Source organism: Cervus canadensis, chromosome 30 (genome assembly GCF_019320065.1).
Source record: "Cervus canadensis isolate Bull #8, Minnesota chromosome 30, ASM1932006v1, whole genome shotgun sequence".
Classification (NCBI taxonomy): Eukaryota; Metazoa; Chordata; class Mammalia; order Artiodactyla; family Cervidae; genus Cervus; species Cervus canadensis.
The window spans coordinates 32643275-32669408 of NC_057415.1; the positions used below are offsets into that span (position 1 = coordinate 32643275).

At 42.4% G+C, this 26134-nt stretch overlaps 2 protein-coding genes across 3 annotated transcripts in view; one reads left to right on the plus strand and one right to left on the minus strand.

Annotated features, from left to right (window-relative positions):
- The window catches only part of LPAR1 (lysophosphatidic acid receptor 1), a 153903-nt gene extending 134628 nt beyond the window's left edge, over positions 1-19275 (minus strand). The window contains exon 1 of one of the 2 annotated variants that reach the window (XM_043453701.1): positions 19144-19275. The gene's annotated coding sequence lies outside the window, so the exon portion shown is untranslated. Of the gene's footprint in view, positions 1-18088; positions 18272-19143 lie in introns of those variants that run through there. The other variant, XM_043453702.1, reaches the window with a different exon arrangement.
- Positions 15666-22865, plus strand: LOC122431800 (basic proline-rich protein-like). Its single transcript, XM_043453271.1, has 4 exons — positions 15666-15701; positions 17877-18288; positions 18350-20127; positions 20876-22865. The coding sequence occupies exons 1-3, from the start codon at positions 15666-15668 to the stop codon at positions 19174-19176; spliced, it is 1275 nt and encodes a 424-aa protein (XP_043309206.1). The 3' UTR covers positions 19177-20127; positions 20876-22865.
- Positions 22866-26134: the final 3269 nt, after the last annotated feature.

The following is a 26134-nucleotide window of genomic DNA, read 5'->3' on the forward strand; positions in this document are numbered from 1 at the left end:
AATGTCCCAAAAAAGGACAATGGTTGAATAGTTTAACAACAGAAAGGATTAATATTAAGCTGTTAAAACTATAATGATTCAGACCACATTGCCACATATAACAGTAGTTAGAAAATGGCCAGTAGAAACAAAAACATATTTGTTACCTCTAGGTAGAATGATATCACAAAATAGACCATAATGGGAATAGACTATAAAACTAACATGATTAAATGAAAAATATATTACATTAGGGAATTGCAAATATGAGGTTTGTTTAAATGTTGTCATGATGTGGTTTCAAAAATATATTTTAAAACATTTTGAAGAATATTCTAAGCCACTTTTTTACATAGAAATAAATATTTTTAAATTAGTTGGACAATTTTAAATACTTTAATATGAAAAAAAAACTTTAATATGTGTTTACTGAAATGTTTTCTACCACCTGAGTTATTCCACCATCAAAATGGGATGAAAATGAAAAAAGGAAGGGGTTTAGGTAGTTAAAAAGTTCTGTGCATCCTCCCTATGTTACGTAAGTCCAAACAGTCCACCAACCTCTGTTGTAACAGCTACTGGCCAGGGTTAATACTTATTTTTCCTCAAATTAATGGAATGTTCAATTTGCTTTATAGGAAATCTCTTGTAGAAAGATACAAGACCTGGGCTGCTTTCTGCTCCTGGAGAAGGTATCAATAAGGTACCTAATCCCTGAATCAAACAAGAATTTGTCATCTGTGTCTCTCCACTGTGAGGTGGCCAAACGCTTGGAGGACTGTGGGGATTGTGCTTCCCAAGGTCATCGTGACAAAGCCCTGTTAGAGCATCCAGATACCCCTGAACAAGCAGAGATGGTTAACAGATGCTCTGATCATTGAAAATAAAACTCCTCCAGAGAGGCTTAAACTTCTGTCTACACAACTTCTCTCTTAGGGCTATCCAGAACGCCCTGCCTTAAAACGTTAACACTCGGCGGTACAAGAGAGCACTCTGGGCCTCTTCCTGGCTCTGCTGGCCTTGAACCTAACTTAACCTCATGACTCCAACCCCTTCTGATTCAATCTATTTCTTAGTACCAGCCTTGAGCAACACCCATACCTATTACCTGCCTGGACCTATGCCCAACCTGATCCCAAACACGGCCTGTGAGACCTGCCTCTGCCTTGTCCCCAGGCAGGAGCCTGAGGTCCCGGCCAGTTTCTACACAGTGTGAGCTTAAGGAGAAGATATTCAACAACAAATAAAGGCAGATAAGCTGATGAATCAACACCAAAACACACTAAGGAAAATACCCAGTTACCTGGACTTTCTGAATAAATATTTATTATGAATAAGGAATTAAAGTGAAAGTGAAGTCGCTCAGTCGTGTCTGACTCTTTGCGACCCCATGGACTGTAGCTTACCAGGCTCCTCTGTCCATGGGATTTTCCAGGCAAGAGTACTGGAGTGGGTTGCCATTTCCTTCTCCAGGGGATCTTTCCGACCCAGGGATTGAACCCAGGTCTCCCACATTGTAGGCAGAGGCTTTACCATCTGAGCCACTAGGGAAGTTCTATAAGGAATTAGGTAGTGTGGGCTTCCCTTCTGGCTCAGCTGGTAAAGAATCTGCCTGCAATGTGGGAGACCTGGGTTCCATCCCTGGGATGGGAAGATCCCCTGGAGAAGGGAAAGGCTACCCACTCCAGTATTCTGGCCTGGAGAATTCCATGGACAGTCCATGGGGTCACAAAGAGTCAGACACGACTGAGCGACCTTCACTTTTCTTTTTACTTTCACAAAAAGAAAAAGCATGCACTTTTGTTTCCTCAAATATATTTTCCTCAGAAATAAGAACAAGTGAAATAAAGTACTTGTAAGTAAGACTGGAAGACTGAAAGACTGAAAATTATTTTGAAATTACCAAAACTAATATATTTTACTAACGTATTTTACTGGTAAGAAAGGCTGAGTTGCCAAGGACCTTTCATTTCCTTCCCCAGAAAACCCATTCTTTACCCAATAGTCCTTAAACATGGAGTAGTCATTAAAACTGAATTAATAGTCCATGGGACTCCTTAGGCCTCTAAATCTTTCTGAAATAAGATCATTACTGTTCCATGTTTTTATAAAACATAGACTATATATATAACAACTTAGATATTGCTCTCTTCCCCCAAAGCAAGCATCCATCATGAAGCCTAAGATAATGACTTTTTTTCACCTTCACTGAATCTGAAAGGTTAATAAGCAATGTAGTTTCAACTAATTTAACTATGATGTTAAAGTCAGAAGACTTTGTTCAGGAAAGTCCTCTTCTTTGCCTTCCATGTTTCCAGAAGTATCAGTGCTGGCGGCCAATGTCAAAGTGTACCACCCGAGTCTCCCTTTACAATACCCATAAGGACGTAAATACCTGGAGTTCTCCCATGTTTAGCTTGAGCTTGTCAGACTATATTAGCTCAATGGCACAAAAACATCAATTCTCTGAAGATAAAACAGAGCAAAGTTGAAAATAAAAAGCATGAAGTCACTGCATAACATGATAAGGAGAATGAATTGTGTGCACTGATTTCAAGTCTTCTATTTTAAGACAGGGCTTCCCTGACAGCTCAGTTGGTAAAGAATCCAGCTGCAATGCAGGAGACGTGGGTTTGATCCCTGAGTTGCGAAGATCCCTGGAGAAGGGAAAGGCTACCCATTCCAGTATTCTAGCCTGGAGAATTCCAAGGACTGTATAGTCCATGGGGTCACAAGGAGTCGGACACGACCCAGCATGAGTTGGACGAGACTGAGCATCTTATTTCAAGACAAGGACCGGGAGACCTGGAAAGGGTGTGTCCAGTCAAAAGCCCCATGGAGAGCGGTGGGAAAACTGATGCTTGAATCATGGTCACCTGCCACACTTCAGTTCTCAACCAGTCCACTTAATCTATGGATTTACAGTTTAAAATAGCTTCCCAGGTAGTGTAGTGGTAAAGAATCTGCCTGCCAATGCAAGAGATGCAAAAGACACAGGTTCAATCCCTGGGCTGGGACGATCCCCCCGGAGAAGGAAATGGCAACCCACTCCAGTATCCTTGCCTAGAGAAGCCCATGGACAGAGGAGCCTGGTGGGCTACAGTCCATGGGGTCGCAAAGAGCTGGACACCACTGAACGACTGAGGACACATGCGTGCAATTTAAAATATTTTAAAACTCATCACCCAACTTTAAAAGGAGGGGGCAGGAGAAAGAACCCTAAAACCCAATCATGGCAAAATAAAAAAAAAAAAAAATCCTAATGCAGCAATAATTTCAAACCATTATTTAAAAATCACCAAGCTATGAAATGCTCATTCAATCATCAGATTGACACTTACTGAAACTTAACTAGCAGTCTACTTTCCTACAAATCATGCATAGTTACTAGATTGGTAACTACACTATATAGGAATTTTTTTTTTAATCCAACAAAAACTACTTCTCTGTACCAACACAGAGCTTTCTACAATTTCTAGTGCAGAGCATAGCTTCAACAAATGCTATTACTGTTTAGCAATACACAAAATAGCTGTAACACAAACTGCTTCAACACACTTGCACCCACCTCCCCCCAAATATCCTTTCTCTATTCTTCTTTGACTTTTGTTGGGGGCGGGGGGGAAGCCATAAACAGGAAGGCCCACTAAGTATCACAAAAATGCCAACTCATAAACCTAAAAGGTCTGCCTTTCATCTGTCTGTCATTCACTTCCAGTACTCTATTTTGCTTACATTACTCAATTCTTCCATGACTCTATGATCCCGCACACACCCCACTTCGACCTTTCACTGAGTTAATCCCTTCTCATTCTGCAGATTTAATCAAATGTCACTTTCTTAGGGAAATTCTGAATCACCCTAACATCAGATGAGGTTCCCCATTTAATAATTTCTTTTGAAACTCCCTGTGCCTTTTCCCTTGTAACATTCACTGCATTTTGTCCATGATGGGTGCTCATTTGGTCAATATCTTCCTTCCCACTGGACTATTTCATGCCTCCTGTGATGACAGCCACTTTATTCCCCACTCTGGTCCAACTACTAGCATAAGAATTGGTGCCATGTATATAATAAAGACTTATAGAATAATGAATAACCCTAATTACACACAGACTAGCAACAAACTCAGCGTTTTTCAAACGACTGTTCACAAACAGATTAGTGTGTTCAAACCTTAGTTATGACCAACACTTCTTTTAAATGAAAATGAAGAGACTACAATACAAATAGAGGGAAAAATCAGTAGCATATGTAGTAATCTACATAAAACTATCATTTTCTTCATATATGTATGACCTTTCTAACTATGGGGGCATGGTCCAAAAACTTTGAAAGTCATTGAACTGGATGTCCCAACATGACCCCTCCCAACTTCCCACCAAAATGCTAAGGTGCACAAAATGGCAAAATTGGCAACAGTATTAGAAAGAGGTAAGGAAAAGCCAAAATCAAGGCACTAAACTACACTCTGTGAAGGATGGGTAAAAAGAACGTGAATCTGAAAGACTCACATGGCACCTTTGGAAATTCAACAAGTCAGACACTCTGATGAATGCAGAAAAGTCCTGAGTATAACTCAGGAATGCAGAAGATACAACTGGCCAGATAAAGATGAGGACATTATCTCAACTACATGGGAGGCACCTTTCAAGCTAGCATAAGCAAGAGGACCCCAAGTGCAAATGAGGGTCAAAACTAACTAGAGACACATACAAAATATTGCTGTAGACTTTATTACAAAATAGAATACAAAAATCTAAAGTCTATACTTGAAATTTAAGTTATACACTGAAATATATATACTGTATATATATGTGTATACATATATATATATTTATATAAAATGTAAATTGAGATGTGGCAAGAAGGCAAAAGATATAAAGGCACAGTAAACTGTACAGAGGAGTGGGATCAGAAGTTATTTAGTTCTCCAGGAATCAGAGAAACACAGATTTTATGAATGTATTTGAAAAACAAAGATAATCACTAGTAAGCTAAAAACCAGAAATGGCCATTTTAAAATACTCTGGATATATGAAACAAATGATACATAGAAAAAGACAGAAAATAAATCCAGAAAGCATGTTAGATCGAACCATAGGAAGCTGCCATTTTTACAGGTCAAAGCGGTAAAATAATTTCATATGGCTCAATACATCAACAGTGATAACGTCAGCTAATCTGCTCAGTGTGCAAGGCCCTTCTAAAGCGTTAACTGAAGATGTGTGTGTGCATGCTGCTTCTTTACAAATAAAAAACTGCAGTCCTAAAGATATTATGTAATTTATCTGAGACAATGCAGCTAAATACTGGTGGGAAAAAGCAAACCGGTGCCTTTTAAAGTACCTCTCAAAACAAAAAACTTAAAGAATTAAGATCAAACTTTTTGGTCTTAACAATAAATATTGAAAAAGTAAGTTTTCCTTTAAGAGGTATGTTAAAATTCAATTAAACGATGCTTACAAGCAAAATTATATGAAAAACAACAACATAAAAAAGAAAGAAGAAAAAAAGAACAGATACCAAAAGTTTAAAATCAGGATTAGTGAAGTCATTTTAGACAAAGAAAAAAAGAAAACACTGGCAATATTAATATCAGGAAAATAGTAGAATGTAGTTCCAAATGCACAGAGGGTTATTTTATATTGATAAACATAATAAAGGCCTAACAGTAATCTTTACGTATTTAATACTATGTTAACACACAGACATTCCTATAAAGAAACTGACAAAAGCCCGTTCATAGAGAGAAACTAAAGAACAGTTATTAGTCTATGAGAGCTCAAGTATCAAATCAGGACACAGAAGATGTGAATGATATTGCTGAATTAATAAATGCATCTGCCCTTGTCACCTATAGAAACCATGCTGTTTTCCATCCTGAGAACAAAGGAACCCTGAAAAGACAATAAGTAAAAACTGTACAGACCTCAGTTACCATGAAAAATAAAACCAACAGTTGATGCAAAAGTTCCCCTGTAAACAGAGCCATAAGGCAATATTCAGCCAAGTCAAACGTGGCTGAATGAGCCACCAGTAGCATTCTCAATAAAGTGAGGATGCTTACTTTCCCTACACTGGTACAAGTTTTTAGTGAGGACATCAGCATAAAACATGGAAATAAAGCTAGTTTTATTATTTTAATCTCCACTTTCAGATTTTTATATGAACATTCCATTCCTCCTCCCTCCTCCCGTAACTACAGATTCAAAATTTTAAAATACTGATTATTTCAAAATCATTGAAAATAAAGTTGTATACAACAAAAATGACAACAAAGTCGATCAATGTCGAACTTTTCATTTAAAACAAATGATTTAATTTCAACTCAAGAAGTGAGAAAGAGGGACTTTCCTGGTGGCCCAGTGGTTAAAACTCCACAATTCCAATGCAGGGGGCTCAGGTTCCATCCCTGGTGGGGGAACTAAGATTCCATAAACCACGCAGCACAGCCAAAAAAAAAAAAATTTAATTGTTTTTAAAAATGAAAAAAAAAAAAAGTGAGAACCAGAGTTCCGTCTATTGTCTTGACTTTCCCCCCTCCCCCACCCCTGTCAGATCAGTCCATCGTTTTGTTTAATCAATGTCTCCCTCCTCTTTTATCCTCACCTCCCAGTTTCACTAACCTAACTCATCTTTCAAGCCTCCATATAAATGTCAGTTTCTCAGAGAAATCTTCCTTACCTTTGCAGGCAAGGTCAATCTCCATGTTAGAGTCTTCCAGGACACCCTGCTTTCCTTCTTAATTCCAGTCACAGTTGGTGTTAGTTGTTCTCACTAGACTGTAAATCTTATGCAGTCAAGACCCGTGTCTTATTTACTGTAATACGCTCAGGAGGTGGCAAACATACTGATTTTTGTATTCAAAAAATTTCAGTTCAAACAAAATTTTAATTCAAAAAATTTGAGTTCTACATTCAAGGTATTATACTAAGCACTGGGAAGACAGCAGTAAATAAAACAGGATTTTTTTTTTTCAGTTAATCCTTTCCCTTATCTAAGAAGTAAAAAGAAAATGAATGCAATGGAGAAGAAAGTATCAGGCAAGCTGTATAAATGTAAAGCTGTAAAATGGAAATTTTAAATGTAGTGATAATTAGAAAAGGCTGCACTAAGAAGGTGACGTGAATTAAGACACGAAAATGATGATAAAGCAACCATGGGGATACCTGGAGACAGAGAATACCAAGAAGAGGGGACAGTCGGTGGCAAAGGGCTAGAAAACAGTCTGCTCTATAGGTAAGTTCATACTTGGAGCCTGCTTAAAGTAAGGACAGAACTCTGGGAACATCACCACAAGGCCTTAAACAAGTAAAAAAGCCAACAGAGACAGGAAATAATTAAATATGATACATAGTCAATATTGTGACTATCATGTGGTCGATGGAAATTTAAAATGAAAGATTTCAATAGTATGTGTACTTAATATTCAGCATGATCAAATATTTTAAAAACTGCAAGAGTTATCCTGAAATAGAATAAGGGAGTTATCACTCAGCAGTGAAACCATGATGAGTCTCCTGGACTTTTCAAATACCAAAATAAGCATGTACTGCTTTTACAACTTTCAAACGGAAATGAGTATAATTTTAAAGAATCATAATGGCCTAGAGAGCAAAAGGCTGATAACAGATTTCCCCTTGCTCTATCTTACCACAAAATGGCAGGCCAATATAACTCCCTGACATTTTGTTGTTGTTCAGTCTTAAGTCGCGTCTGACTTTTTGCGACCCCATGGACTGCAGCCCGCCAGGCTCCTCTCTCTGTGGGATTTTCCAGGCAAGAAAACTGGAGTGGGTTGCCATTTCCTTCTCCAGGTCATTTTTCTGACCCAGCGGATCGAACCCACGTCTCCTGCATTGGCAGGCTGATTCTTTACCACTGAGCCACCAGAGAAGGCAAGCCAATATAATTTCTTGAAATGGAAATATTCAACAAATTCTTAATTTAAAATGGGCTTTTTTTTTTTTTTTAACCACGTAAAGAGCAAAGTTGTACTAGATCCTATTTTTAACCTTCATCAAGCAATTAAAGTTTAAATTTACTTGACCAAAGTTTATAAATCGCCATGACAAACCTGTTGGTGTTTCTCAAAGTCTGGTCTTTAAGCTGAGAGGTTTTTGCTTGTCTTTTATGACAGTGGTGACAGTAATATGCACAAGGCTTTTGTCATTTCAGCAAGAAACTACAACTATATTTGCAGCTCCTCTCAGGCCCCAAATCACCACCTACCCTCTGATTCTTTTCAGGATTTATTTTCCCTTGCCGGAATGGATTGTTTCAGAGGCTTTTACTCCTCTCAAAGGAACATCAAACTGAAACTCTATCTCCTTTGTATCATCCCAGAACCACCTCAAGAGACGCTCTAGTGGATGTTCAGTAAATGTCTGACAACTGACAAAGCCATCTTAAGCACCTTCCGGAAAGAATGACCTGAAGAATCAAAATATGCCTTATTGCCCTTGTTAAGACACCTAGTATGTATATCAAAGGGGAAGAATCCTTTCACAATGTATACATGTGTCAAATTATCTCACTGTACACTTTAAATGTATTAGTTTTATCAACTACAACTCAAAAAGGCTAGGAGAAAAAATTTAATAATTTTAATTTTTGTTTTTAAAAATTAAAAAAAAAGTGAGAACCAGAGTTCCATCTATTTTCTTGATTTTTACCCCCTCAAACCAGTCCATCATTTTCTTTAATCAATGTCTCCCTCCTGTTTTATCCTCACCTTTTAAAGACAGAGTATCTATCACTCTTCTCGCTCCAAAACTTCTCTCCGGCTTACCACATAAATTTCACTGGTATTTACTCTGAACATATAACAATTACTCCTGAATACTGCCACGCTTTGACTTTTCCGCTAAACTTCAAACTCAAATTTCCAGCTGAAAATCTCACTGCCTCACTGGAACAATCCTCACATTCTCATGCCCCTACTCGCTGCTAAAGGCTTTGATGTGCCTTTTTTTGATCCCCAACAGCTCCCTGAAACCTTCTGTTAGTCCTTCAACATGGACCCGAAGCAGACCACCACTGGACCACAAATTGCAACCTGTCACTCACATGCAGCTCCCAGGCCTTCCTTATGACGCTTCCGTGTAGAATGACATTCTCAACCCACTTGCCACTGAGGCCAGAATACTGCTGCAAATCCTTCCTCTCCTCCAAGGCAGTTACTCTCTCTGTCCTCAAATATTCAGATGGCATTTCGTTTAAACCTTGGTTTATAATATTTATCACTGTACGCCTGATCTTAGGCATCTTCATCCATAGCTCTCCATGTTGAGGAGCTACTTGAGAGCAGGGAACCACACTTTCTTAGTGCTTGCTTTTCCTTTAAAAAAATTTTTAACACCGTAATGTCCTCAGCCAAGCATAGCGACTGTTCACAGTAGCGCACAAAGTCTTTTAGCTCGTGAAACTGAACTGACAAGGTCCCAGATAAAGGGAGGAGAGCAGAGATCCCACTGCATCTGGAAACCCAAGTCATCCTGCCCTAGACTTTGAACCTTCTGGTCCCTATGTCTACTCAGAAAGTAAAGCAAGCAGTTCTCTGTGGAATTACAATAAACCCTGAGTACAGAATGAATTTCTCCTTTTCCCCACATGACTATAATCCCTCTCCCAACAAATCACAGCCCAACATGGCAAAGCAGTCGTTAACAAAAAGCAATCCTGTTTCAACTGTGCTGCTCCCTCCGTAGGAGCTCTTCATCCTTATCATCTGCAGATTGCCGGCTTCCAGGGGGCCCTTGTTAAATGCTCGCACAATGAAACCTGCCTATAATAAGTAACTCCCCCTATCTGCTCTGCTCCGGAAGCGGTTGATAGCGCAAAGCATGGAAGCTGGGCAAGGCCTAACAAAAGGTTCAAGGATGCCAAACACGTGCTCCTAAAGGCCCCTCCTTCCCTGCCTGAGGCCCAATGAAACACAGTCCTGGTGGAAATAACATTCCAGGCAATATTTGCTGCCCTGGTTGTCATGCAGCTGAAAATCATTTTGTTGGTTACACTCATAACCTTCCTATTTCTGAGACAAAAATTATTCTTTTTTAATTGGAGTATAGTTGCCTTACACTGCTGTGTCAGCGTCTGCAGCACATAAAGTGAATCAGACATACACACACATATAATTCCCTTTTTTCATTTCCTTCCCATTTATGTCACCACAGAGCACTGAGTCAGGTTCCCTGTGCTATACAGTAGCTTCTCAGATAAATAGTTATGTATTTTATGCATAGCATCTGTAGTGTATATATGTTCATCCCAATATCCCAATCCATCCCCCCCACCCCCACTTTCCCCCTTGGTATCCATGTTTGTTCTCGACATCTGTGTCTCTATTTCTGCTTTGCAAATAAGACCACCTATACCATTTTTCTAGATTTCACATATATGCATTATATATGATATTTGCTTTTCTCTTTCTGACTTACTTCACTCTATACGACCAGTCTCTGGGTCCATCCATGTCTCTGCAAATAACACAGTTTCATCCCTTTTCATGGCTGAGTAACACCCCATTGTATAGATGTACCACATCTTCTTCACCCATTCCTCTGTTGATAGGCATTTACACTGCTTCCATGTCCTGGCTATAGTAAATAGTGTGGCAATGAACACCGGGGTGCATGTATCTTTCTGAGTTACAGTTTTCTCTGGGTATATGCCCAGAGGTGGGATTGCTTGGTCATACGATATCTCTATTTTTAGTTTTTTAAGGAACCCCCAGACTATTCTCCATAGTGGCTGTACCCATTTACATTCCCACCAACAGTGTGGGAGGCTTCCCTTTTCTCCACAATCTCTCCAGCATTTATTGTTTGTAGATTTTTTGATGATGGCCATTCTGACAGGTGTGAGATGATACCTCATTGTAGTTTTGATTTGCATTTCTCCAGTAATCAGTGATGTTCAATATCTTTTCATGTCTTTGTTGGCCATTTCTATGTCTTCTTTGGAGAAATGGTCTATTGAGGTTTTCTGTTGGGGACAAGAATTCTTAATTGAGTCATAGCACACTGTTCCAATTCAGGAAGAGCCCTGCAGGTTCCTGGGACCTCAAATGTCCGGCCTGTGATGGCAGCCTCATTCACAGCCTCTCTGAAGCCAACAGAGGCAGGAGGCAGCATGTGCATGCACAGACACACACCCCACACGCATCAATATACTGGATTGGCCCAGAAGTTCATTCGGGTTTTTCTGTATGCTCTTATGAAAAACTCAAATGAACTTTTTGGGCCAAATCCAACAAATAAACACAAACATTTTTGGAGGTTTGTATAAGCTAAAGAACAGGTATGGAAGGCTGTGTAACAAGCTGATAACAGAGGGGTTGGTTACATCAGAAGAGAAAGCTTGAAAGAGCAAAGGAATATTACTTCATTTACGTTAGACACATCCATAATTTTTTAATTATTACAAAATTTGTATCTTTCTATACATGAACACAGAATCTTATTCTGGTGAGAACACTTTCTATTGTGTTCAGAGCCCTGAGAGACTTAAAACAGGACAAGTAAAAGGCAATTATGAAGCAGAGTCACGGTGATGACTCACTCATCACAGAGTCACTCAAAATAGGTCTGACTTCCTACCAAAGCTAGATATGGATTATTCTAGGAAGCAAGTCATCAACTGAGTAAAGAACCTCAAACACAAACTGGGGCAATATTAAGACTATCCAAAATGAGAAGGAAGCAAGCCAGGGCTATAGATAAGACACAAAGTTATGTCTGTCTCTAGACTTAGCAACTGGTAAATCCAGGTAAAAACAGTTCAAGTTTAAAAACTGAAAATAAGAATACTGGGATCCATCTTGTTCTCATCTTCTCAAGAAAAGCTAACTGATCTGAAAACACTGGGCCTAGTTTGAAGAAAACATTCCTGAAGTTGAAAAATAACTCAACAAAGAAGCTCCATATCTGATGTTTCAGAAGAACCTCTGCCATTAACATAATATGATAGAATGCAAGCTCCCTGAGGAAAAGGACTTTGTACGTCTAGTTTCCCACCGTTCGGCTCCCAGTACATGGTAGGTGTGCAATAGATACCTACTGCATCAGGAGTAAATGAACAAATTCAGGATTAAGGAAGAAGTAAACTAATCTAGAATTAGTAACCAGATAGTATCAGTGCCCATTCTTAGCTTACAGGGGCTTCCCTGGGGGCTCAGTGGTAAAGAATCTGCCTGCAATGAAGGAGACGTGGGTTTGATCCCTGGGTCTGCAAGAGCCCCTGGAAAAAGAAATGGCAACCCACTCCAGTATTCTTGCCTAGAGAATCCCATGGACAGATGAGCCTGGTGGGCTGCAGTCCACAGAGTCACAAAAGAGTCGGACATGACTTAGCGGCTAAAGAACAGCAACATTCTTATTTTACAGATATAAAAAGAATACAACTTTGACTAACCACACTAGAAATAAAAAGCCCCTTGAGTCGCTCTATGTTGATCTCTTTTTTCTTTTCTGGGTCTCTTGGTTCATCTCTGAGGTTCCTCCCAGATCCTCATCTCCTAGGAGCCTCCCCTCACCCCCACCCCCACACCCGAGGAGCCAGGGCCCCTGCTTGGCGTTCCCATAGTTCAGTTCAGTTCATCTCAGTCGTGTCCGACTCCTTGTGACCCCATGAACCACAGTACGCCAGGACTCCCTGTCCATCACCACCTGCTGGAGTCCACCCAAACCCATGTGCATTGAGTCGGTGATGCCATCCAACCATCTCATCCTCTGCCGTCCCCTTCTCCTCCTGCCCTCAATCTTTCCCAGCATCAGGGTCTTTTCCAATGAGTCAGCTCTTCACATCAGGTGGCCAAAGTGTGGAGTTTCAGCTTCAGCATCAGTCCTTCCAATGAACACCCGGGACTGATCTCCTTTAGGATGGACTGGTTGGATCTCCCTGCAGTCCAAGGGACTCTCAAGAGTCTTCTCCCCCTGAGCTTGTCTCCCTCATCACACTTGTTACCCTGAATTGCAATCCTCCTGTTACTATGTCTACAGGCTCAGCTTCTTCTGGAGGGTAGGAACCCTGCTTATTCCTCCCCACTCCCTGCCTCTATCTGGTACCTGGCACAATGCTTGCGTTACAGCAGGGTTACAGTTCAGTGCTGCTAGGAGTAGAACAGGACTTGTTTCCTCTGACCCCAGATCATTTCTCCTTCCAAACAGGCAAGGATATCTGTTAGGGCCAAGTTTCAGAATGAAGGCAGCTTGGGTATTGGTCAAGAAGAACCACTGAAAACATGGTCAAGTATAGAGGACTTACATGAAGTCAAATCCAGTCTATTGTTTTCAATTTAAGAAAATGGAAAAAGGAAAGCTTGCTAAGAAGGAATGGTTCACAGTAGCCTTCTCTGTATAATGAATCCTAAACCTTAAGAAGCAAAGGCGCACATGACGGCCATAATGAACAAGATTTCCCTTAACAACAGTTTCAACCTTGGAAATCCCACCCCAGAGAGATCCATAACCAGATTTTATTAGTCCAACTTTCTCTCTTTTAGAGAAAGAGGTGGTTTTGAAATCATTTTCCTTTGTCTCCATTTTAAATAAAGCAAACAACCTGATTTACCTCATTCAGGCTTACACATGTTTGTTTTAGCACTGGACTAAATTTGAGAGTCTGCCCTGTCATTACATCACTTTTTAAAAATAGTACTACAGAAATAAAATTATAACCTAAATCCATGTAGTAGTAAAACAGTCCTCTTATTTCTGGAAGAAATTTGAATGTTACATGAACTTCAAAGTTAAAGTTTCTATAGTGCTGGTTAGATGACAGGAGCCAACATCCAAGTACTGAGATAATTTTCTTTGCCCCCCTCCCACCCCCAAGTCAATAACAACATTACTTTGAAATCACACTAACCTGCTGGGGGGGAAAAAAGGCCAAGAAATTTAAATAAAATCACCACCATCAGCATTTCCCTTCTCCCTCCCCACCAAAAACAAGAAACTTTGGATTCCTTCAACTTAACTAATCACCTTAATTAATTGATTAAACTTGCAAACCCAAGTTCCCTTGTGAAAGGAAAAACACACTGTTGGGAGGATCATGCATTCAAACTGTATTCAGAAGACAGTATAAAGCAGCTGACCAAATCTTCCATCATCTTTCTCCTTATTGGCCCAGCACCCCCAAATTCGAAGGCAATTAGAAGAATAACTCCAGTCAGTTCCACCTTGGACATGCACCTGAAAGGCTACCCACTCCCACCTTTGACAGGAGGTACTGGGACGTGAGAGGAAACCTCGAGAGTTGCTGGAAGTCTCTCCCAAAAGAAGCCCACAGAGATTCTTCCTGTCTGAGAGATACTGAGCTACACACCTCAGCTCTAGAGATTTAGTGGGGGAAAAAAAAAAAAGCAGATGACCAGAAAGAAGGTTCTTAAGTATTCATCTACAGAACCGGTCAAGGCTTCCCTTGTAGCTCAGCTGGTAAAGAATCCGCCTGCAATATGGAAGACCTGAGTTTGATCCCTGGGTTGGGAAGATCTCCTGGAGAAGGGAAAGGCTACCCACTCCAGTATTCTGGCCTGGAGAATCCAAGGACTGTATAGTCCATGGGATCGCAAAGAGTTGGACACAACTGAGCGACTTTCACTTTCACAGAACTGGTCAAGCTCCTTCCATTAGAGGTTAAACTTAATAAAGGCTCTGCGGGGCCTGTGTCAATCCTGAAGGTAACAGCAACGGTGTTTCTCCTCTCCCCTCAACCCTGACCTTTTACAAGGCTGTCAACACCATTTTTATACTAATAATAATTCTCTTCTGTGCTACAAATATTCAACTACTGTGGTTAAACACTATGTATAACATAAACAGGGTTGAGAATGTCAGTTGCCATTAGTCATGTTTAAATTAGTATTGACTAGCAGGCCCCTCCCTAAACAAAAATAGAATGAAACAAAAGGCTTTCTTGGTCAGCTCTGCAATTTTAACCCACGTGCTTCAAGGGACTCACAAGATCCAGGTATAACACAATAACATCATTAATTTTCACTATATTAAATCTCTCGAAAGAGCACTGTCAATTTGGGGACAATATGGGAGGAGAAACTGCATACCCTTTATTCTGTAACCTTTATATAATCTGCGTAAGCTGGCAGCAGTGCCCTAAAACTTGCCGTTGAGTTATACAAAGGAATGGAATGGAATCAGGGCCCAGGCAGCTGTCAATCATTTCAGCCCTCTCTACGCCCAGGATTTGAGACTCAGTGTCTTCCTGCATTACAGGGGTAAATCACACATGCCCCTCCACATCCCTAGGTGGCACAATTCCTTAAAACAACATCCAAGGTCCCCCACAATTATCACCTTACACCTCTCCAGCCTCATTACCCCAGATTCCAACAGTAAGTTCATGCCCCACCATTCATCTTTTAGGGACACGTCATTTTCATCTTCCAGCTCCTCTGTGCAGTCTCTCCCAGAGCCAGAATCCAGCTTCCCTTCCCTGGCATGCCGAGGCTCTCGGACTCTACAGCTGCCACCTGGTTATGCCACCCAGCTGCTGTATACTAGAAGCGGGCTGCATCTTTTCCCTCTGTACTGCAGCTCTTTCGAGAGCCTTTTTCTCATCCTTGTCTCTGCCACTGTCAAAGGAATTCAGTCACTACTTATTCAATTAAAATATCCTCCTTTTCTCCCAACCCTCCAAGGCATCCCTAATAGCTCTCGATGACATCGTTAAATAACACTCTACGGGTTGGGAAGGTAATGTGATATGTAAAAATTAGAAACCAAACAAGATGCTGAGTTAGCAAGGCCAGAGCAAGCTCTCAGACTTTAAACCAAGTTTTACAGTATCACAGTTGACTTAAAATATATTATGTCCCTCAAATGTGTATACATATGGGTACCAAAAACAAAGAAAGAAAAGGAAAACAGGCCAGACATCAAACACAGATAATAAAATCGTGACCTCAAACAAAATTCAGGTCTTTATTTGCTGGACACTTCAAGCTTCCCAGTGAAAATGATAACCATATACTCCACACAGGTTGCAACTTCCCTGACTGATCATCTGAAATAAGATTCTTGGGCCTAAAAATCATGAACTTCAGACTGACCGCCATTACGTATCAAAAAGGCTTACCAAGTGAGAGTTTTACTTTCTTCGAATTTTTCAGTAGGTCTTAATAGAATAGATCCAGTAAAAATTTGCGAAGTTTATGGCAAAGTCTTTCTTTTCTTAATCAAACTACTTTTCAGAAAAGGTTAGCTTAAAATAAAACTAGATGTTTTAAACTGCAGGTGTTAAAAGGGTGGCCACTTACACTCCCATGTCTGATATCTTTCCCCATCACTTGCAGTGATTCTGAGATCCACTGAGTGCCCATAGCTACCGCTCATCTCCAGCTGCTGCTCAGCCGGGTCCGACTCTTAGACCCCGTGGACTGCAGCCTACCAGGCTCCTCCGCCCATGGGATTTTCCAGGCAAGAGTACTGGAGTGGGGTGCCATTGCCTTCTCCGCTCATCTCCAGACAATGATGCAAATGGGAAATAAGTCAGGTCAGACTATGGACTCCAGGTCAATTTTATGGTTAAGTAGGCTCACCCACTTTAAATAAAGTGGGTAATGGAAGACTGACTGGAGTGGGAAGGGAGCAGGTATTACTGATGTCCTTATGGATGAGGAAAACAAAAAAACAGAGGAAAAATCAACTCCTAGCTCAGTTTTTTTCCCTCTCCTGGCATCTCCCACTGCTGGTTTTCTTACACCTTCTCAACCTGCTTGCCCTCCCCCATACCTCCCAGACTAACCGGTTTATACTCCCCTTTACTCACTTCCTACTGTTCTAACATGGGATAACACCCTCCAGTTTAGTTATCGGAAGGAGCTGGAAGGAACAGCAAAGATGATCAAACCCTTCCATTTTCCAGATGAGGACAGGGACAGGCAGAAGGACTAGTTGACCCAACTGGCTAAGGTTGTACCGCTAGGGGGCGTGGTGTGCCTGTGGTTCATTGTGATAACCCAGTCCTCCTGCTGGTCCTTCAGCCTGACCTTGCTGCCACACACTACCTCTTTCTCTGGCTACTTGGCTTCTTTATCCTCAAATTAAGCCGTATCAAGAAAAACGCAGTCTTAATAATGGTGATCATTATTCACAATTTTGCATTTGGGACAAATATGCTCCAGTCTCCCTGAATTGGAGAATCAAAGGCAGAAACAACCGGATGACATATGTGTGTTAACACAATTTAGTTCCGTCCAAATAAGCATAACTCCAGTACACACCCTTTTTCCTTGGGGCTTTACTACTCTTATCTGTCAAGGGAACAGTTTCTTAGGAGAAGGAACTTTGCAGGTTTTCCAGTGCAGTCTCCCTTTAACCGGAATTGAAAGCCCTGAATCACAGACCTCCTGCCTCACGGTTATAGTAGGCTGGGCAAATGACACTTAAGCAAATAGGTGAAAAACTCGGGCTGTTAAAGCCTGAAGGAATAGAGGATTTTGCTCTCCTAACTGCAGTTACCTGTTTCAAGATTCATGTTTGTAAATATGAGTTTATTCAACAGAAAACAATGCATTCACAGTGAAACTTTAACAAGCCAGCGCTCACTGGAAACCCACGTTTACAAAAACTCCATAGATTTCAACAAAAGGAAAAGAAAGAGAAGTAGCAGCAGAGAGCAGGAATCTCAGGCCCCAGACTGAAGGCAGCAACAAGTCCTGGATACCGTCATTCTTACACATCGAAGTCCAAATTGCAGCAAAGAAAAAATAGAATAAATGGTAAGTCCATTCACAACAAACTCGTCCTACACACACACACACGCACACACACACACACGGAGCCCGTCGATTTCAAAACCACCAACTCAAAGCCAGGTCCCTCCCTTGCCTTAAGACTTCCCAGTTACTTGATAAACGTGTTTGTTAGGCGGGTGAGCAGAAACTTAAGCTTAAAGTCCTCAGCCGGGAGAGACGGCTGAGTGGGGGTGAGAAGCAAGTGGTGCGGGAGCCCGGCGCTGCGGGGCTCGAGGACCCCCGGGGGCCCAGGTCCACCCGGACGCGGCTTGGGGAGGACGTCGAGCGCCCCCCGCCTGCCTTCTTGTGCCCCCACCCAGTCCCAGGTAAGCGGGGACCACCTACGTGTCACTTGGGCGGGTCCCGATCGCAGACACAGCGTGGGCCCCGAGGCGCGCTGAGGACCGGAGGGCGGGGGCCCCGGGCGGCTGCGGCAACTGCTCTCCCCAGGCTCGGTCAACTGGTTGGGGAGGCCGGCAGCGCCTCGCTCCTTCAGGCTGGCCCGCGGGCATGGACACCCACCCACACCCGGAACAGGCGCGCGAGTATACACACACACACACACACACGCACCCACAGCCACAAAGCGCGTCTGCCGCCGGGCAGCGCGATCCCGGGGCGCCCTTTGGCCGCAGAAGGGACCCGGCGGCCGCTGGCTCGGCGTTCAGAGGGTACCGTCTCCCGCGCCGCGCCCGCGCCTTTACCTGCGCCCGCCGCCGCCGCGCGTCCGGCTCCCGCCGCCCCCAGGCTGGCCTCAGGCTGCGCGGTCAATCCCCGCAGCCCCCGCCCCGCGGCCCGCCGAGCCCGGCCCTCCGCCCGCCCCTCGGCCGTCGCCCGGAGCGGGGCCGCCCCCTGCGCCCACCCCGCCGGGGTCCCGCGCGCGGCCGGGAGGCCGGGAAGGGCTCGGCAGCGCGGGGACCCTGGCCGCCCGAGACCCGGGCGGGCTCCGCTGGGGGACAGGGGCGTCGCGGCTCGGGGAGAGTCTGCCGCCGCTCGGCCGGGAGTGCTCCGGCTTTGGCGCGCTGGCAGGGGCGGCGGGGGAGGGGGCGCCGAGGGAGGGCCACGGGAGCCGCGCCGACGCCGGCCGCCTTCTTCCTCCGCCTCCTTTTCTGCTGGCTCCACGTAGCACAAGTCAGCAAGTCCTGCACCTCTTGACTCCCTCCCCCTGGCTCATTCCCTTACCTGGCGCGACGCCCCCCGAGCCCCGACCCTCGGCGCTCCTCCTCCCCCATTCAGTTGCTGGACCCCCAGCCCCGTCTGCAGGGCGGGGGCGGAGGGCAGCTCGAGCCTCCCATTCATTATCTTCCCAGCGCCCCCCACCCGGAGAGGACCCACCCGCAGCCCGAGACCCTAGGGCCTCCAGCTCCAGCTCCCCACCCCCCACCCGCTCCCGCGCTCACCTCTGCGACCGGCAGCTTGCGGAACTCGGATGACCACCCCCACACGTTGCATTTTCATTTTGTCGCTCTTTTCTTCCCACTTGAAAAGCTCTGGAAGACATCGCCGGGCCCGCGGAACCCCTAACGTCTGGCCTCTGGCGTAGTTCAGTATCCAAACTTTCCAGCAGGCACAGTTCTCCCAGCGCAGCTTTTAACTCGAAGCTGCGAAGAACGCGGAGTCAATTTTGCTGCCGGGAAGGTGCACACGTTTCCATTTCCGAGTTTGCGACTGACTGGGTCTGCAAACCAAAGCGAGTGTGACTGTGCTCCCCTTGTTCTCCATATCCATGATTATAAATTTCTCTTCCGCTTTCCCAGTCTGCACTTGCACTTCGCCAAGCCAAGTGCAAACTATCAATTTTAGAAGAGTAATTAAGGGCGGGGAATACACACCTGAAGGCGTGGGCGGGAGCGGTGCGGGACTGAGGCCTGGGGATCCCTATCCGGAAAGGGGCAGCCGGAGAGACTCGCCCGGGTTCTGAACACCACCCAGTCCACGGGGCGGGGGCCACGGGTAGGACGCGAGGGCTCTCCAGCCGCGCCACCCCCTACCACCTACCACCCTTGGCTTCCAGGGGTGCTGGCAGTCCTCTGCCTCTGGCTCCACTGCTGAAGCCGCAGCACAACAGAAGTGGCTGCCTACAAGTAAAGACTGCAGACTCTGGCCTGAAACGGCACGTGGGGGCCACTCCCGGTGTGGCAGGGAACTTGGCAGGACTGATCCAGCTACCTGTAAGAAAGAAAGGCAGAACCGCGAGGGAGGGCTGCGTTGGTGCCGGTCACTCGGTAACCTAGGGCTTTGCAGAAAAGAGAGGTCACTGGAAACCGCAGCGAGTGGGGAGGGGAAGACTTCTTGGAAGGGATGAGAACTTCTCAAGCTTCCAATAAGGTATAGCTTCGAAAAGAACATGACCATCTCCCGCAAGTGACTGCTGAGAACTTTGGGTGAGTTGGTCTCCTGGTTTTCGCAGGATGCTCAAGGCTAAGAACCAGACTGCTCGGCAATTACTATCTGAGATTGTTTCCTTTTTCAAACAATGTATCAAATCCCCTTTGTTAAAAAAAAATCAGCTTTAAATGACTGCCTTCTCCCCTTTCCTACCAATTTATAATTTCTTTTGTAATAATGTGAAAAATTAGAAATTTTAATACATGCACGGTGCTAGTATGTTCATTTACAGCATGCAGAAAGTATATAAAAACTCTTATCACACGAACAGTGAGAGCTGATCTTACACCAGGATGAATAGGAAAATATTCACTATATAATCTAAGTATAATACAAAGTATATACTGGTAAGAAAAGAAAGAATATACTTGAAAGGGACTTTTGTTTTCAACTATATCTCTACCCAACTCAGAAAACTCACTTAGCTAATTTTGTCTTTCTACTACACACTCAGTATTTACTGTTCGGTTTCTCAATACTAAAACTTCTATATCTAGTAAAAAGAATACTTTAAAATTGTATTGAATTTTATTAAAAATACTTATATTAATTATAGCAGTAAATAGTATCAAATAATCATTTAATTAATTTACAAGTTAATTATTTCAATGTTTAGGCCTTCCTCATAAATCAAAGGTAAAGTGTGAATGAGTTTCTTGCTGAGCCCTCAGCTTGAATGTTTTCCAATATATTTATTTTTTTCCAATATATATATTTATTTCACCTCCAATATATTTATTTCAGGAATATGGCTGCTTCTGCTTTGACTACATGTTAACTGACCAAACTACTCTCTGGTCCTTCCTAACATCAAATGAGGAATTCTGTCCATACAAGATAAGTATACAAGTATACAAGAGTTTCCAATTTATTTGCTTTAAAAAAATTTATTTCCTCTTTATTGGCCGACTGTCCTACTGTGGTCTAGAATGAATTAGCAAAGTACAAGGTCAGCCTGGACAGACTGGTCTCCCTGACATGTGTAGACCTGCCTGAATGAGACTGCTCTGCACCCGGGTTTCATTCAATAACTTTAAAATCAACTCTAGGTCATATGCCCATTTGTAAACAGAGAGAGAAAATGAAATCCAATACAGAATCCAGTTCATTACAGAGATTAATCCATCAAAACAAGTATTACATTCCAAACAAGTCAGTTTTCTCTTCTGTAAAATGGGATGATAATACTAATTCAGTCTACTCTGTTGGGTTCCAAGCTGCCTTTATCAAAGTAAGATAATACATTTGAACAGACTTCAGACACAAAAGTAGGTGATGTGATTTCAACAGAGATGCAGAAGGATATCTTGATGTTCTCTCTTTAATGTTTTTATCTGTCTGTGGCCCTCTTGCCATTCAAACTGATTCCCTTTCTTGGATAGGCAACTTAATGCTTTTTGTCCTAACCTTTCTGTCTCATCCTCTGCCAAGCAATCTTTCTCCAGGTCTGTTTCTTCAAATGACTTCAGCAGATGGAGAGACTCAAAGACAGTGGTGCCGTCAAACATGAGAAAAAATATTTTTAGAAAAATAAAAAGAATCTGAGTGGGGAATACTTCCAGCACAGTTTACGTTAATATCTTAAAGGATAACAGTAGACTTTGTCAGGTTATTGCTGTTATTAGTGGTCCAAGGACTATAATTTGCAAAAAGCATTTAGGACTGAAACACTGGCTGTCACTACTTTGGGCTCTATTATCTGTTCAGAAGGGGCTACTGATCACGCCAGTTCCCTCTGCCTCCCCACATTTCTTCCGTCTGGCCAAAAGCCTTTGAAATTTTTTATTAGAGAGTAATCAAAACTATCAGCAAAAGAGATCTGTTGGAAACTTTCCCTCCAGTCTATGAATGTAGAAAGTATATTCTGGTGAAACAACACCCTGAGAGAATTCAGCCTGCTTGGGAAAGTTTTTCAGGTGCCTCTCAGACAGAGGTTTCTTCCTTTTTAAAATGGTATATTTATGCCTCTCTGGTGTTTTTCCCCTTGATCAGAAAGAAATCATTCTCCTTTGGAAACCTTTCTATTTGAAAAGGCCAGTGGCAGAGGAAGGTGAGGCAGCCCAGTGTAGTAACAATAAATAAAACTCTTCAGGGTAGTAGCGACATCTGGAGACTCTCGGAACGGGGAATAGAAGATGGGATTGTGTGTGCAGCAGCCCTGCATGAGGACCAGACTGCAAGGAAATGAGAGCCCTAAACAGAGTGACTCTCTGCTCACCATTTTCTTATCACCTATTTCTGCATGAATAATCCGGGTAATGTCTGAAGTAGATCAAGGTCAATCAATCTTTTTCTTGTAGTCTCCTTCACCCAAATTAAAAGCTTTTGATCTAAAATGGTGTTGTGGTTCGGGAATGAAGAAGAAAATATATAGTTGTGTTATATATAATTTTAGAGCTAAAAATAGACCTAAATATTTTTAAAAAATCATACAAAGGGTCACAAAACAAAAAATTAGTTTTATAAAGCAATAATAAAACTAGTGGATTTATAGGTGGCACCACTGGTAAAGAACCTGCCTGCCAAGGCAGGAGCTGTAAGAGACATGGGTTCAATCCCTGGGTCAGGAAGGTCCCCTGGTGGACAGCATGGCAAGTCTGGCATGCCAAGTCCAGCATTCCTACCTGGAGAATCCCATGGACAGAGGAGTCTGGCGGGCTACAGTCCACAGGGCCGCAGAGTCAGACACGACCAATGCAACTTAGCACACACACAGTAGACTCATAGTGGGAAAGACAGAAAAGAAGCAAGACTATGCATAAGATTATAATTATACTTTTGCCATCACTTCATGGTAAATAAATGGGGAAAAAATGGAAACAGTGAAAGAATTTATTTTCTTGGGCTCCAAAAATCACCACGGAGGGTGACAGCAGCCATGAAATTAAAAAGATGATTGCTTCTTGGAAGAAAAACTATGACAAACCTAGACAGCATACTAAAAAGCAAAGACATCACTTGCCAACAAAGGTCCATCTAGTCAAAGCTATGGTTTTTCCAGTAGTCATGTATGGATGTGAGATTTGGACCATATAAAAGGCTGAGCAACAAAGAACTGATGCTTTTGAACTGTGGTGCTAGAGAAGACTCTTGAGAGTCCCTTGAACTGCAAGGAGATAAAACCAGTCAATCCTAAGGGAAATCAACCCTGAATAATCATTGGAAGGACTGATGCTGAAGCTGAAGCTCCAATACTTTGGTCACTTGATGCAAAGAGCGGGCTCATTGGAAAAGACTGTTGCTGGGAAAGATTGAAGGCATGAGGAGAGGGGGTGACAGAGGATGAGATGGTTGGATGGCATCACCAACTCAGTGGACATGACCTTAAGCAAATTCTGGGACATAGTAGAGGACAGGGAAGCCTGGCATGCTGCAGTCCATGGGGTCACAAAGAGATGGACATGACTTAGCAACTGAACAATAACAACAGTACATATTGTAACAGAGGTAACTACACTATACATTCTTGCCTTTTAGGACACCAGTTAGATTAGATTTCCAGCCTCTTTTGCAGTTAATTAAGCCCACATACCTGAGTTAGCTCCTGTAGAACTTGAGCTTAAGTGACTTCTGTCGATTCTAGGATTACCAAAGACTCTTCTTATGTGTGCTCCCTCAGGTTCTCTGTCCTTTCTGTTGACGAGGATGGTGATGCCCATGCCAACCTTGGAAGCCACCAAAGATGGCAGGCAGCCAAACTCCTGACGCTTGTGTGTCCACGTGGAGGAGAGCCTCTCTACCAATGTGAACATCTCTCTGGATTTTAATATGAAAAAGAAATTTTTTGTTCTTTGAGCCACTATATTTGGGAACTCTGTTACCTTGGCTTAACTGATATACATATATGTATATTATACATATATATATATATATATAGTCATAGACATTTTGACTATAATCTCAGGGGTTCAATGATACCCTGTAGCCTAGATTGTGGCTTGATCTGAGAAAAGGAGAGATTTCTGATGACCTGCTCTCTGGAGTGGGCATTTGTCAGAAGTGGGCAGATTAGAGATGTTACAAACTCTAATGTACAAATTCTTTGTAAAAACTCTACCTCAAAGCACTGGTTACATTTAACTGAATGCCTCTACCAATCCCCCTGACTTCTCTGACAACATTTACTCTTCTAGAAGAACAGGCAGAGTAAATTCCACAGATTAAACAATAATTATGGACATTAATGGAAGACTAGTCAGCAATATCAGGAACAGACTCCTGATATACACAACAATATGGATGAATCTCAAAAACATGCTGAACAAAATCAGACAGATCCATAACAGTGCATACTATATGATTTCATTTCTATGAGGTTCCAAAACAGGTAAAACTCATCTGTGATGTCTGAAACAGAACAATGGTTGTAAGGGACTGGGGATTGACAGAAAAGGCACACAGGAGAATTTCCTGGGGTAGAAGAACTATCCTATATCTTGCTTTGTGTGGTGGTAACATGGGTGTATGTAAGTGAACAAACTCACTGAACTGAACATTTAATGTTGATGCAACTGATTATTTGTAAATTATACCCAAATAAGATACTTTAAAACACAGGTATAATTATCTGGATATATCCATACAATGGTATTTCTAAGGCAAACTATTATGGAATAATACTCAGCCACCACATACCTCCTCTGGGGGATACTGTTATGAATGAACATATATAACCACTATGACATCCTAGAGAATGATTGTACTCCTATATAAAACCGAGACACACTATACACATGTCCTAAGAAAAATTAACTTTATAATAAGCAAGTCAGGATAAAGAACAAGTTCCTACTATTCAATATCTGATAATAACCTATAATAAAGAAGATATATACATGTATAATTGAATCACTTGTATACACCAGTATCTTACATGACACTGTAAATCAACTATATGTCAATAAAAAAAAAATTTTTAAATAATAAGCAAGTCAGTAGAGTATTCCTATGTATGAAGCCTGTGATTTTCCATGGCTACTATCCTAATTTTATATAACCATAAAATATATAATTAATAGTATGTATCTTCTGGCTTTAGTAAGTATATGACCAAACAATTGACCAAACATGACCAAAATTTTGAGATTTTTATTCTACGTTTTCTTCTTCCTGTATTTCCACTTTTGTTCTCTCACTGTTGAATAGCTGTATGTTCTGTGCTCATTGCTCAGGAAAGTATGTAACAAAAGAGAGAACAGAAAAACCAAAAATCTTTATAGAAAACCTAAGCTCCTAGGAGAAGGGGATTTAAGGCATAAATGGTACGTACAGACCTGAAGGAAGAACAATACTCTTGGAGTGTGAGAGCGACAGGGAGAGGTCTGTGTATCCTGAGGACAGAGGGCTGCCGTTACAAAGTACTACTACAGACTGGGTAGTTTAAACAGAAGTCCATCTCCCACTGATCTAAAGGACAGAAGTCCAAGATCAAGGGTTCCTTCTTCTGAGGCCTCTGTCCTAGGCCTGCAGATGGTGATTTTTCTCCAGATGTCTTTACGTGGTCTCCCCTCGGTCTGTGTGTATCTGTGCCCTAATCTCTTCTTATAAAGACAGTCCTATTGGACTAGCGTCCACCCTTATGACCTCATTTTACCTTAATTACCTCTTTAATGACCCTGCCTGCAAATACAGTCACCTTCTGAGGTGCTGAGGGTTAGGATTTCAAGCTATGAAATCTTATTCATGATTGCTAAGAACCTTTAGCCACCCTGTATCTGCACCATGGGAAGATTACAAATCTCGAATAGGAATTAACTTGATATAAAATATGGCCACAACCCTGGGGGGACTGCTCTACAGGTAAAAGACATGACCTCATAGAAGTCGCTGCTAATACGCAGAATACAGAGGCACAGAGGCGGGGGGGAGGCAGGTGTGCAGTTGAAACAGTAGCACAGGATACTTTAAAAACCCCTGGGAAGACGCAGTATGATCAGGAGGAAGGAAGGAGTAGCAATTGAGCCTTGATATAATTTGCTGATGAGGTTAATTCATCTCCAATTT